This window comes from Ornithorhynchus anatinus, chromosome 19 (assembly GCF_004115215.2).
Source record: "Ornithorhynchus anatinus isolate Pmale09 chromosome 19, mOrnAna1.pri.v4, whole genome shotgun sequence".
NCBI classification, from domain to species: Eukaryota; Metazoa; Chordata; class Mammalia; order Monotremata; family Ornithorhynchidae; genus Ornithorhynchus; species Ornithorhynchus anatinus.
The window spans coordinates 6,523,314-6,537,387 of record NC_041746.1 but is presented as its reverse complement, the minus strand read 5'-3'; the positions used below and the strand labels follow the sequence as shown (position 1 = coordinate 6,537,387).

At 46.5% G+C, this 14,074-nt stretch overlaps 2 protein-coding genes across 9 annotated transcripts in view; one reads left to right on the top strand and one right to left on the bottom strand.

Moving 5' to 3' along the window:
* Positions 1–7,378, bottom strand: part of CAPN8 (calpain 8) — a 69,587-nt gene extending 62,209 nt beyond the window's left edge. For 7 of the 8 annotated variants that reach the window (XR_005661106.1, XR_005661105.1, XM_039914801.1 and 4 more), the window contains exon 1: positions 7,301–7,365. The gene's annotated coding sequence lies outside the window, so the exon portion shown is untranslated. Of the gene's footprint in view, positions 1–7,300 lie in introns of all 8 variants that reach the window. The other variant, XM_039914802.1, reaches the window with a different exon arrangement.
* The window catches only part of CAPN2 (calpain 2), a 35,411-nt gene that overhangs the window by 8,639 nt on the left and 12,698 nt on the right, over positions 1–14,074 (top strand). Inside the window, exons 3-10 of the mRNA XM_001513448.5 lie at positions 2,236–2,354; positions 3,370–3,503; positions 7,313–7,481; positions 9,319–9,402; positions 10,230–10,315; positions 10,775–10,849; positions 11,817–11,977; positions 12,162–12,331. Of these exons, the coding sequence (XP_001513498.1) occupies positions 2,236–2,354; positions 3,370–3,503; positions 7,313–7,481; positions 9,319–9,402; positions 10,230–10,315; positions 10,775–10,849; positions 11,817–11,977; positions 12,162–12,331 (998 nt within the window). The remainder of the gene's footprint in view (positions 1–2,235; positions 2,355–3,369; positions 3,504–7,312; positions 7,482–9,318; positions 9,403–10,229; positions 10,316–10,774; positions 10,850–11,816; positions 11,978–12,161; positions 12,332–14,074) is intronic.

Here is a 14,074-nt window from a genome sequence, read left to right as displayed (position 1 = left end):
ATTCCACATGTGAAGGGCTCTGCTGCGGGTTTGCTGAATCACACTGCATTGATACAAAAAGAAAAAGTCAATGCACACCTCAAGAAGCGGGGCGGTTCCCAAGGCTACTGATTCAGAAGGGCCCTGATTCACTCAGTTATATGTGAGCACTTACTGTGTGCAAAATACTGCACTAAACCCTCATCCTCTCAGAGTAAACACTGAGGTAGATACAAGATAATCAGGTCAGACAAAGTCCCTTCCCCATATGAGGACCACATTCTAAGTAGGAGGAAAAACTGGTATTGAATTTCTATTTTACAGCTGAGAAATCTACACGGAAGTTGAATAACTTGCCCCAAATCACATAGCTGGCAAGTGGTGGAGCCAAAATTAGAACCCAGGTCTTCTGACATCCAGCCCTGTGCTCTTTCCACAGGGCCTCAGTGCTTAGTACAAGAGAAGGAGACAACTGCGAGGCAGGGGCAGGGAACATCCCCCAACTATTATTTTTTATTTTTTCATTTTAGTTAGCATATTCATGTTTGCAGCATCTTCGAAATATCTCCTGACAACATCCTTCCTGAAGACCAGAATGTACTAATCAGTGCTCTTATATTTAGATCCTCTGTCCTCTAGGAATGTGTTTCCATATCAGCAGGACAGAGACTCTCCCCAGCTACAGAGCCCTCTTGAAATTCCCTCTCCTCCAGGTGCTATTTCTGATTAATTGACTTCTCCAGTGGTCACAGCTTTTCAACAGTCACTGTAAACATTTTTGTATATTCACAGCTATCCAGAGCGCTTATCGATTTCCACATTCTACTCTTGTGGCACTTACCAGTCTTTCCCATGACTTGTTATAAATCAACTGAATCTTTTTCTAACTACAAGTTATTTTATGTATTTTCTGTCTCTCAAAAGGGTGCAAACTCCTTCAGGGAAACAAGTTTTTTTAAAATAATATTATTTTTCCAAACACCTAGTAGTGTTCTGGCCACAACTAGTGCTCAGTAAAATAGTGTTTATTGATTGTTGCTCTTAAAATGAGCCTAGGGTTCAGGAGCTCAGCAGAGAGCCAGTTGAGCAAGATCAGAGTTGAATATATTTCTGATGACTCAGCAGCCTTTAGGCTGCTCCCTTTCAGTTGGTATGAACTGCAGGGGGGCAAAGGAGACGGATGGGGTTGCGTGTTAATCCCCTCTCTTCATAAGGGATAGGTAGCCCCTCTGGAGTAATAATAATAATAATAATTGTAGTATTTCTTAAGCCCTTACTATGTGCCAGGCACTGTAACTATGCGCTGGGATGGATACAAGCAAAAGACTCAAGTGCCTGATTCAAGTCTAACTCTCTCAGATTTATGAAAGCTATGCCCAAACCCTGGCTTAGGCTGCCTATTGTACTTAGCATCAGCTTCCCTCCTTCTTTCCCTCACAGGAATAGTAAGAGTTTCTAACTGCTAAGAAAGTGATGATAGAGAGGAAACTCTTCCATTCTGTTAATGGAGTTTTGAGTATTGTCAGGATATAAAAACCTCTTGAGCCAGGTGGAATCAGGGTATTTCCTGAAACTTCCAGACAGCTCCCCTGCTTGAGAAGAATCTTGATGTTCTGGGCAAAAAGAGATTTGTCTTGTCACACAACAAGTGTGGGCATCCTGAAAGGAAACAGAATCATTTTGATCACTGAATAGGACTTCCCATTATTCCTTCTTCCTGCTCCCAGTGTTTGTGAATAATTTCTCTGCTTCCTTAATTACACAGAAGTTGCTTGAAGGCAGGATCATTTGTCTTCTCCTGTAGTCTCCCAAGCATTTAGTACTGTGCTTGTGCAGTCAGATGCTCAATAAATGCCATTACTTAGCAACCTAAAGATAAGAAAGGTGGTGAGCCCACCCAAATAAGGTGGGCAAGAAAAATACTTCAGAAGAATTGGGAAGCATAACATTAAACCATGATAATTGCTGAGAAACAACAACAGCAGAGAGATCAATCTGCCAACAGCAGTCAAGATGGGGTACAATTTAATCCCCAGGATTGGAAGGATTAGCACCTGGAAATTACTAATTACAGATCCTTACCTCCTTTTTTAACACTGTCTGGCCCCCACCCCGCCCACCACCACACACACACTTCCTATGTCTCATTATTAAAGCACTGGTAACAGTGTTGCCGATTAGCATCCTGCCACCTTTTCTGGGACTAATTAAGTGTGGCTGAAATGCCATTCTGACAGAAATTTGCTTGGTTAACAGGTGACTGCTGGCTGCTGGCAGCTATTGCCTCCCTCACCCTAAACGAAGAAGTCTTAAGTCGGGTGGTCCCCGAGAATCAGAGTTTCCAAGACAACTACGCTGGGATCTTCCACTTTCAGGTACTGAGAAGCTGGCTGAATCCAGCCCCAGTAGGCAACTGGCCCTGGCAATTCGGAAACTGGGCACATTTCCTTTCATGCTCATATCCAGAATATACACTCTTGAGGAGAGGTTAGAGGGATCCTATCTACTAGTGCCTCCAGTAAAGCTGGGCAAAGTATTCAGATAGTGCAGAATCCATCAATACCTTGCCTGCACACCTGGAACACGTGGTCTGCACGTGAGGAAGAATGGGTGAGGTAATAAGCAACAATACCAGGTTGAATATGCATGGTGCTTTTCTTCCCCAGAATCCAGAGAACATTGTGTCTGTTGTTTCCTATTAACTCAGCGCAAGAATACAATAAGTATTCATATCAATTCATATTCAATAAGGATACAATAATAACATTCCCCCCAAAAGTTCCTCTCATCCAGCCCAACCTACAACTTTGCCAATACCCACAGATGGGGCCGAGTAATAAGAAATTATTTTTGTGGGTTTGGGGGAAACCAGGGAGATGTTCAGATGGATAAAGAGACTACTTACAGTTGTTGTGCCCACCAGATCTATCCGGCCTTCCTCCCCTCAGAGGAAGAAGTGTATAAGTGGGACTAGTATGGGTAGGAGATGGGTGTGACGGGCCTCAGAGGGGAACAGCTCTGACCCTGGGCATCCTAATGACGATGGCAATATTTCCAATCATTAAAAACAGCACCCACAGTCCTCACTACCGCAATCCCGAATCTAGACACCGATTTTCCGATCCAATCCACAATTGTGTGGCACAGATGGGCCGGGTCTGGTCGGGGAAGGCAGGCCTCTAAATGTCAGACTAGGCCTTGGGGACATGGGGTAGGGCTCTGCTCTCAGGCTTAATGTTGGGAACTTCCCATTAGTGAGAGAGCTTTCCAGAAGTAGAAGTCCTTTACTAGAGCTCTACACTGTGGAGGAGGGCTTGGGAGACAGGGCCAAGCCAGCCCGCCAAGCTCCCTATCTCTCTCAACAGTAAATGGACCTCATTTGCCTTGTAGTTCTGGCAGTATGGAGAGTGGGTGGAAGTGGTTGTGGACGACCGGCTGCCGACCAAGAATGGGGAGCTGCTGTTTGTGCATTCGGCTGAGGGGAGCGAGTTCTGGAGCGCCTTGCTGGAGAAGGCCTATGCCAAGTGAGTAGCTCTCCTGTTTACCAGAAACTTAGGAGGCCTGGGCTAAACAGTCCTTATGTGGCAGCAGACAAGAATTCCGTTTCCCCTCTTTGCCCAAATGAATGGATTTTTGAAGTCTAGAAAACACATTCACCTACATATTCTTGTGGCAGAGATGACGCTTTATGGAGCAATTCCCTACTGATAAAACATTTTCATATAGGCTAGGCTTATTTCCTGTAACAACTTTCATTTGAGGGTGCACACACTAGGCCTCACCACCTCCCATCCTCACTTGCCCTAAGGATGACCCTGTCCTAGCATCCAGCCTAGGGGGTCCTTAGGTCCCACCTTGCCATCATGGATACCCCAAAGACCTGCTCTCCAGGGACTCTACTACCTTAGTTACATGCAGATGCTTAACATTAGACCCTAAATCGTAAAGTGGAGGTCACCTCTACGCATCTGAGGAAAGTGGGGTTAGAGTTTCTATACCGTGTTAAGAGAGGTTTAATATATAGTTATGCTGCTAGTTGAATGCTTGTATATTAGTACCACTAATACAAAAAGTGATGATTACTAAGGGACCAAGATTCTTCTGAAAATTTCAAACTTTTAAACTATGAAGGATGCCGAACAGGTGACCTCCAAGGGGTGACAGTGAAAGACAGAAAAATAAATCTGTCATAACTGAAAATGATCCTACAGAAAAATGAAATCCTATCCATGTATAAAATGGCCAATCATCTAGTTTTATACTGACAGTCCAGTTTTCAACTGGTCTATCCCCTGATCGGGATGGATTTGCCTCCGGACTCCTTTATGTTTGATATTTGTATTTTAGTGCCATGCCTCCTTTGGCTGCAGCCCTTACAACTTAGTTCCATGTTCAGAGGAACCTAAAAGGTGAATGCATTGGCTCTGGGGCAACTGGGTTATAGAAGAGGGTCAGAGTTCCTCAGAAAAATGCTCTAGGATCAGGAAGACCCAGGCAGAATTGGGTGTACTTTTATAAAAATGGAATCCATATGATGTTATTACATTATGCTACATGACAACATAATGCATGTGATGTAACATCCATCTAAGGGTCCAGTTCGAGTACCATCTTAGTTGACCCTATTCAAGGATGTAAGCGTGCAACTGATAATCAGTTCCTCACTGTGTACATAAAGAAGCAGCATAGCCTAGTGGATAGAGCACTGACCTGGTAGTCAAAAGGACCTGGGTTCAATCCTACCTCTGCCATTTGTCTGCTGGGTGACTTCGCTTCTCCAGACCTCATTTACCTCATCTGTGAAATATGGATTAAAACTGTGAGCCCCAAGTGGGACATGGACTGTGTCAAACCTGATTAGCATCTATCTATCCCAGAGCATAGTACGGTGCCTGGAACATAGTAAATGGTTAACAAATATCATAAAAAATCGTTTATTTTCTGCTGCAAACCATTTCTGATCTATCCCTTGGGAACTGATCTTCCTGAAGCTTCACTTGAAAAGAGCAACCCTCTCCTGATTACTTCTCTTTATCTTCTCTCCACATTCCACAATATTTGCTTAATTTGTGTTTTTAAAACATTTGGTATGCCCTCTCTGTTTGCATATACTATATTTCAGTTTGCCATATAGTAGGATGCTCATGTCATTCTGCAGATTATCCAAGAATTCTAAATATGAAAAATAGGAATTAAAATTTTTTTAAATGAACACAGAGAGCATGACTATAAGGGAATAAGTACAAAAGATTCTATAAAACCCATAATCTCCAGCAAAACAAGCACCATATTCTTAAATAACAGAATTTGAGTCCATTGTAATTTCCTAGTAATGACATCCTGAAGTTAGTTTGCTGCCCATTTAACTTCTTGCACCCACTCACCCGCCATTTTGTCCACTCCCCAGTGTTTCCCTCCCACATCTTAATCTCTCCCATCCATGCAACTCTTTCACTTGGCAGCCCACACACTCTCCAAAGTTTTTTCTATGATTTCATCTTGTTTCTTGCTACTTTCATATTTTCTTTCTCTGTTTTCTCCCTTTCTTTCATTTTTACTTGGTTCTGGTTTTCTTGATGATCACTTTTTTAATCTTCTGTTTCTCCATTTCTGCTCTCTTTCCCATTTCCCGGCCCTTATTTTTCCCATCCTGTTCTTTTCCTTTCCATATTTCTCCCCCTTTTCATTCATTCATTCAATAGTATTTATTGAGCGCTTACTATGTGCAGAGCACTGTACTAAGCGCTTGGGATGAACAAGTCGGCAACAGATAGAGACAGTCCCTGCCGTTTGACGGGCTTACAGTCTAATCGTGGGAAACGGACAGACAAGAACAATGGCAATAAACAGCGTCGAGGGGAAGAACATCTCGTAAAAACAATGGCAACTAAATAGAATCAAGGCGATGTACAACTCATTAACAAAATAAATAGGGTAACGAAAATATATACAGTTGAGCGGACGAGTACAGTGCTGTGGGGATGGGAAGGGAGAGGTGGAGGAGCAGAGGGAAAAGGGGAAAATGAGGCTTTAGCTGCGGAGAGGTAAAGGGGGGATGGCAGAGGGAGTAGAGGGGGAAGAGGAGCTCGGTCTGGGAACGCCTCTTGGAGGAGGTGATTTTTAAGTAGGGTTTTGAAGAGGGAAAGAGAATCAGTTTGGCGGAGGTGAGGAGGGAGGGCGTTCCAGGACCACAGGAGGACGTGATCCAGGGGTCGACGGCGGGATAGGTGAGACCGAGGGACGGTGAGGAGGTGGGCGGCAGAGGAGCGGAGCGTGCGGGGTAGGCGGTAGAAAGAGAGAAGGGAGGAGAGGTAGGAAGGGGCAAGGTGATGGAGAGACTTGAAGCCTAGAGTGAGGAGTTTTTGTTTGGAGCGGAGGTCGATAGGCAACCACTGGAGTTGTTTAAGAAGGGGAGTGACATGCCCAGATCGTTTCTGCAGGAAGATGAGCCGGGCAGCGGAGTGAAGAATAGACCCTTTCTTTCAAGGGTCAGCATCACCTCCCAGTAGCCATTTTAAGCTTCTCAGGAACCTGGAATACGGTGACCAAATTTCTTTAAAACAACACACAAAAAAAAAAACCATCTAGACTTCCCATACTTACTCCTAGTAACTATAATCAATCACTTAAAATGCACACACCAAGCCCAGCTGTATAGATTTCAGCATTTGCAGTCCAGAAACCTGTTCTGAAAACCTGCAGAAGTTCAGTGTTGGCCAGCTGATTCTGTATTAGGTAGGATATTAGCATACATGTCTTTCAATGGTTCAGAATAGATGTGCAAAATCCAGGACTGGGCTAGTCAGTATGACATGTTTGGATCATTTTCTGTCAAAATTTCTCCTGCGGCCCTAGGACAAAAATGCAACTGTCCCAACAGACCCTATCCTGGGGCTGCCAGGTGGCAGTTACATTGAGCAGTAAGAAAAGGCAGCAGTGTTTTTGACCAAACAGATTCTGATGGGCAGAATATTCGTTTTCTCCACTGGAGAAAAATACTTAAATTCTTCCTAATGCCCATCAGTAATCCAACACTAGGATGGGGGCAAAGATCAATGAAGAGGAAGATCAAAAGATTGGAAGCTCCACAAGGGCAGACCACAGCTTCTATTGCAATGGATGCTCCCAAGTGCCTAACCCAGTGCTTTAGTTCAAAACTGATGATAATCAAGAGACCTATTCTGTGACCTCTCAGGTGTTTCCACTGCAGATCACTCCTCCCTTCACACCCAAGTTTGAGTTGTTTCCAGAGGGGAAAGCAAAGATTGAATCCTCAAGACACAATTAGCAGAAACTACTCGTTTCACCTCCATCACCTTACCTTCTCTTGCAGGGTCAACGGCTGCTACGAAGCTCTGTCCGGGGGTGCCACCACAGAAGGCTTTGAGGACTTCACGGGTGGGATTGCGGAGTGGTATGAGTTGAAGAAAGCCCCAGACAACCTGTTCAAGATCATCCAGAAGGCTCTGCAGAAAGGGTCCCTCCTCGGCTGCTCCATTGATGTGAGATTCTCCTTGTACCCGTGACCAAGGTGTTCCATCCTTTGGGTCGCTCCAAGAACAAGAAGCAGAGGCAGGGGGACCAACCCTCCATTTTTGAATACCTTCAAGTAGGAAGAAATGAGATTTCTTTCAGAAATTCTGTCCTTGGAAGCTACACTTTTCCCCAAAATCCAGCCCTCAAGGGGCAAATAGAATGTCCCCCTTTGGAGACTCGAAACCACTGGTTGCTGTTCCACCTCAGACTCAGGCCCCTAAAGTTTCTACTCCCTTAGCCCTCCCCTGCCTCACCACTCCATTTTTAAATAGAGTGTGAATATATATACACACATCCCAGCCAGGTTTCCCCTACTCAGGGAAAGGGAAAGTAGCGACACCACCGATTCTTAAATCTTGTAGAAGGTGAGAAGGCCACAGAGATGAGCAAGGGAATGGAGTCTGGAGCAAGTGACCCAAGGGAGCTCAGCAGGGTTCACCGTACACTCTGCAACCCAGCTTCTAGCTGCATGAAACACCTGGGTTGCTAGGCAACTGTGTGCCTGTTTTATGGCCAATTAATTGAGAAGATAATTTTCTCAGCTGTCTCTCACCCTCTTGTTTTCTAGTCTGGGTGTGACAAAGAGGAATAAAATCTAGACGGGAATAGGAAGCTTTGGAGGAGCTGAGGGAGAGGTAGTGGAATATGAGTAAAATCTTCCTGGTACAAGGTTATAACACATAAATAAGCAAGTTTTGTTTAATAAAACATGTAGCAACTGCCATGACTTCAATGAAGATACCCAACATACTGCTCCTATGGCTACCAGCATCACTTCAGCAGGATCAGTGAGTTTTGAACATGCCCTTCCCTGCGGGGCTCCAAAATTCAGATCATATCTATCTATAGGCCACTGGCACCTTGCTGGTACCTCATACACCTTTTCTTTCATTCCTGCAAGAAATAATTCCCCAGCACTTCCATGATATTTCCCAGTCCCACACTTGGGCAGGGTACTGGGGAGCTGGTGTAGCTTCCAGGCCCCAAGAGCTTGCTGGAGAGAGGCTTCATCCATGATCATCGTTCCAAACAAGGAGCGTCAACACCCTCAGCATGGTGACACAGCAATAAGATACGCTGACATAGGTTTAGAAACTGTTTCTGTCCAGCACTCAACAAGAACCAAGAAATTTCCTGAGAACTCTTTCGGTACTGGGAGCTTGGCAGAGGTTCAGGGAGGAGACCTAGGTCCTGAAGAGATCTACAAATCTCCTGCCACCAAATCTGTATCCCTATACTCTTTAAAAGCAGGAATCTACTAGTTTCAGGCCTAGAATTTTGTTTTTTTACAATATTTGTTAAGCATTTACTATGTGCCAGGCAGTGGACTAAGTGCGGGGCTGCTTACAAGGTGATCACAGTGGACACCGTCCATATCCCATGTGGGGCTCTCAATCTTATCCCCATTTTACAAATGAGGTAACTGAGGCCCAGAAAAGTTAATAACAATGATGATGGCATTTGTTAAGTGCTTACTATGTGCAGGGCACTGTTCTAAGCTCTGGGGAGGATACAGGTGATCAGGTTGTACCACGTCGGCTCACAGTCTTAATCTTCATTTTACAGATGGGGTAACTGAGGCACAGAGAAGTTAAGTGACTTGCCCAAAGTCACACAGATGACAAGTGGCTGAGCCGGGATTTGAACCCATGATCTCTGACTCCCAAGCCCGTGCTCTTGCCCAAGATCACAAAGCAGAAGTGACAGTGCTAGGATTAGAACCCAGGTCCTCAGATTCCCAGACCCATGCTCTATCCACTAGGCTATGCTGCTTGTCAATTTAACCTTTTCTTTCACTTCCAGATTACAAGTGCTTCAGAGACAGAGGCAGTTACATTCCAGAAGTTGGTGAAAGGACATGCATATTCTGTCACAGGAGCAGAAGAGGTAACCAGGGATGAGGAAATGAATTTTGAGAGTCTCATATCAGCATGAGAGCCATGGATCCATTTCAATCAGTGATGCTTCTGGTGCTCGATCTCATTACTAAATGGGACAGGGTGTTCGGCGACCTGGTTGAACAGTGACCTTACACGACGTTAAACAATGACCTCACTACTACTCCTACAGTCCCCATGGGCAGGGACTGTCTCTATGTATTGCTGAATTGTACTTTCTAAGCGTTTAGTACAGTGCTCTGCACATAGTAAGCGCTCAATAAATAGGATTGAATGCATTTTTTCTGCTTCTAGGCTCTCACTAAACTCGAAGTGCGGCTGATGCTGCCCTCTTGTGGCCATTTTGTCCCATTTTTAAACTATTAATTTTCTCAATCCCTTCTGAACGTCCGGGACAACGAAAGGGACACAAAGCACTGAACCTCACAGCTATGGCCTATGCAGAGAGGGATCCGGGACAGGGAAGGGGGAGATGAGAGGAAAAGGGGGAGATGAGAGGAATGCGGGGAGGGATACTGGAGGAAGGAAGAGGTAGGATTTGGGTGGGAGGGAGGGGAAAGGAGAAGAAAAGCAATGGGGAGAGATGGAGGGAATGGGGCGGTAAAGAGAAAAAGGGGTAGGGGGAGAAGGAAAACAGAAATAGTAGGAAACAGAAAGGGATAGCAAGAAAGGGAAGGGGAAAGTGCCAAAGCTGGGCATTAAACTCCTATCTGCCAATGAGTAGTATTGTCCAATGGCCTCCCTATGCAGGGGCCCCATGCCAATATGATTCAGTTTGGCTCCATCCTCCACTTCCTTTCCAACTGACCCCTCCAGGTGAGCTGCAGAGGGAGCATGGAGAAGCTGATCCGCATCCGGAACCCCTGGGGGGAAGTGGAGTGGACCGGGAAGTGGAATGACAAGTGAGTTGATGCTGAAGGTCTCGGAGCAGGATGCCAACTCCTCCTTACACCCGAAGCCTGAAAGGGGCATTGACCTCTTGCTGAGATTCTGCTTTAACCAGTTCTTATCCTGTCTTCCCCACTTTACTCCTCCTCTCCATTTCTCCCTTGCATTTCCTTCCTCTGCTCACAGCTCAGCTACAGCAAGAGAAAATCTGATTAAGTCCCTGATTAAGCGGGGAGGATTAATCTGATTAAGGTGGGGGGAGGAGGGATGGGTGTAGAATCTCCTCATGACCTGAAAAATTTTTTTCTGATGTAGTTGTGTCCTGTCAATCTCTCCCACAGCGTGAATTTATATAGCTTATTTTCTGACCCAAGAGCTTCAATTGGCTCACTGGTTCAATCTACCATTGCTACTTAAAGCATATTCCTGCCTTCTGATTTAGCGTCACCTACCCATTTTCTTGATTTTTCCAGCTGCCCAAACTGGAATAGCATCAACCCTGAAGTGAAGGAGAGGCTGACTCGGCGACATGAAGATGGAGAATTCTGGTGAGGTGGAGAATGAACTTTTTTATGGAAAGTAGAATACCCTAATGGAGGATAGGGAAACCTTGGGTTCTGGTTCTAGCCAACCAAGGATTTACTTCATGACTCTGGGCCAGCTACTTCTTAATCCCTCTCTGCCTCAAATATTCCTGGCTATAAAATGGAGGTGGGGAAATTAATTCATAAATCCCTTCTGCCCCGCCTTGGACTAATGGTAACTAGGTGGTCAAGGAAGAGTGGAAGGATAGATGTAGTAAGATCATGATCCTGGTCTCAGTCAATCAATTAATGGTATTTACAGATGGCTTACTGGGTGCAGAGCACTCTACTAACTGGTTAGGAGAGTATAATAAGTTGATAATAATAATAATGATAAAGAAAAGATAGAACCAAGAACCGAAGAATCAGTCTAGCCCAGTGTACAGAGCACAAGCCTAGAAGTCAGAAGACTTAGATTCTAATCCTGGCTCTGATGCTTGCTTGCTGTGACCTTGGGCAACTCACAACTTCTCTGTGCCTATTTCCTCATCTGTAAAATGGGGGTTAAATTCCTGTTCTCCCTCTCCTATAGCCTATGAACCTCCTGTGGGACAGGCAGTGGATCTGGCCTGATTAACTTGCATCTACCCCCAGCGCTTACTACAGTGCTTGGCACATAGTAAGCAGTTAATAAATAATAATATTACTGTTCTAAGCATTGGAGTAGATACAAGGTAATCTGGTTGTCCCACGTGGGGCTCACAGTCTTAATCCCCCTTTTACAGATAAGGTAACAGGCACAGAGAAGTTAAGCGGCTTGCCCAAAGTCACACAGCAGACAGGTGGTGGAGCCAAGATTAGAACCCACATCTTCTGACTCCCAAGCCCGTGTGCTTTCCACTAAGCCACGCTGCTTCCCCATAACCAAAACCTAGAACTGCTCAGGAACCCTCAGCCATCTGAGCCCACCCAGCCTGTATTTTTCCTGCAGGATGTCATTCAGGGACTTCTTGAGGCACTATTCCCGCTTGGAGATCTGCAACCTGACTCCTGACACTCTAACCAGCGAGACCTTCAAGAAGTGGAGCCTTTCAAAGCTGGATGGGAACTGGAGGCGGGGTTCCACTGCCGGGGGCTGCAGAAACTATCCGAGTAAGGCCAGCCATAAGGGATCGCTGTCCATCCCAATTCCCATAGGAATGTGTGAGATGGGGCTTTGCTGCGGACGGGTGAGGGCTGTGGGAACGATGATCCTGAACTGGACCACTGGTCCACACCAGTTCCCTCATCCCCTTAAGTGCCCCAGCTCTGGAGTGACCAAGCCCTGTCCCCGCAGACACTTTCTGGATGAACCCTCAGTACCTGATCAAGCTGGAGGAAGAGGATGAAGATCCTGAGGACGTGGAGAAGGGATGCACTTTCCTAGTGGGCCTCATCCAGAAGCACCGACGGCGGCAGAGGAAGATGGGACAGGACATGCACACCATCGGCTTCAGCATCTATGAGGTGAGGACCGGTGGGGCTGGGAAGGTATTTCTCTCTCATCCAGCTCCAAGTCCCTTGGGGAGGCCTGGGGTGAAAGTAAAAACAATTTCTTGCTGGTACATCCATGGTGTAATAATAATAATAATGGTACTTGTTAAGCATTTACTATGTGCCAAGCACTGCTGTAAGCACCAGGGTTCATATGAGTTAATCAGGTTGGACACATTTCCTGTCCCACATCGGGCTTATGCTCTTATCCCCATTTTACAGTTGAGGTAACTGAGGCACAGAGAAGTTAAGTGATTTGCCCAAGGTCACACAGCAGACATGTGGCAGAGCCAGAACTAGAACCCAGGTCCTTTTGACTTCTAGGCCGCTGCTCTAACCACTATACCACACTTGCATGTCATGTAACGTAATGGTATCACAGGCTGGGCCAGAGGCTGGAAGTGCCTCCCCAACCTCCACCTATTTGCCAAGGGTCAAATCCCCCCAAAAGAGCCCCTAGTGCCCCCGCATTGTCCTCCAAACCCACATGGGTTCTCCGCACAGCCCGGTAAGAACGCAGTGTTTCAGGTTGCATAGGAGCTCCAGGGCTGAGCTGGCTCCTCCCCTTCGGGCCCAAGGATTCACTCCTCTTCCCATTTGCCTGAGTGTTTCCTCCCTGAAACACCTCTCCTCTCCTCTCCTTGCAGAGACTTGGTGGCTGAAGGGAATGCTGTGAGGAGGGTAGGGTTACCCCGGGTGGCATCTTTCCAGTATGGTCCAGGGCATCCAGCCCAGCCTTTTATCTGCTGCCTCCTCGCCATCCACCCGGTACACTATTCACGGGTGCTTCCACCCAGAACAATGTAGGCCCTCATGGCACCTGTGCTCTTTGTGGCCACCACCTCCTGCGTGTGCTTTGGGCCCCGCTCCTGGGTCTGTGGAATCTGGTGTGGACACAGTGAAGTGAGAAACAGTTCTGGCTCTTATTTTCTTTCTGGAGCCCTGTTCCGGCATGTTCCTGTTTACTTCCACCACTGAGATAGACCAGGGACGAGCAGAGGGTGACCAATACTAACCAGGAATCATTTCCAGGCATCGGCCAAGCCCTCCCAGCCTGCCTTCCATTACTAGGGCAGACCTCCCCACTGCAGGAAGCCCAACGGGGCGGCTCAGCAAAGGCCCCCTCCAGATCCCGGTGCTGTCTCTGCAGCCGGTGTTATGTGCAGCCAGCGTTAAGTGCCTAAGTCTCTTTGAAGCAGCCCCCGGCTTTTCCCCTCACCTCAAAAGTCCTAGTTTACAGTTTCTGTCTGAAGAGAACACAAGAGGGGCTTGAGTTGGGGACAGGACGTACCAGAGCAGGCTGCCTCTGAGAAGAATACGAGATTAGGAGCAGAGCCAGTGGAACCATGAGACCAGTTCTAATTAGAGCTTAGTCCAGGGGCTGTTCTGAAGCTGGCAGTGGGGCGGAGTTTAGGGGAGGAAGGAGAAACAATCAGGACCATTATCCTCAGGGCTGAACTGTCTTCCCCGACACACAGCCGTACAATTGATCCAAATGGCTCCATTGCTTCTTTACTTTCCCAGAAAGGCTCACTGGCCCACGGGCCCTCTCTCCAATCTGCAGCCTGCTCCAAAGACCTGGTAGCCAGCTTGAGAAACAGCAACCCTGTGGTAATAAAAAGAGAGAGGGCCTAGGCAGGTCATCCCCATTAACCGGCCCAGAATGTGACCCAGGGGCACTCTAGGGGCTGTAACCAAAACAGCAAGGGAATAAGA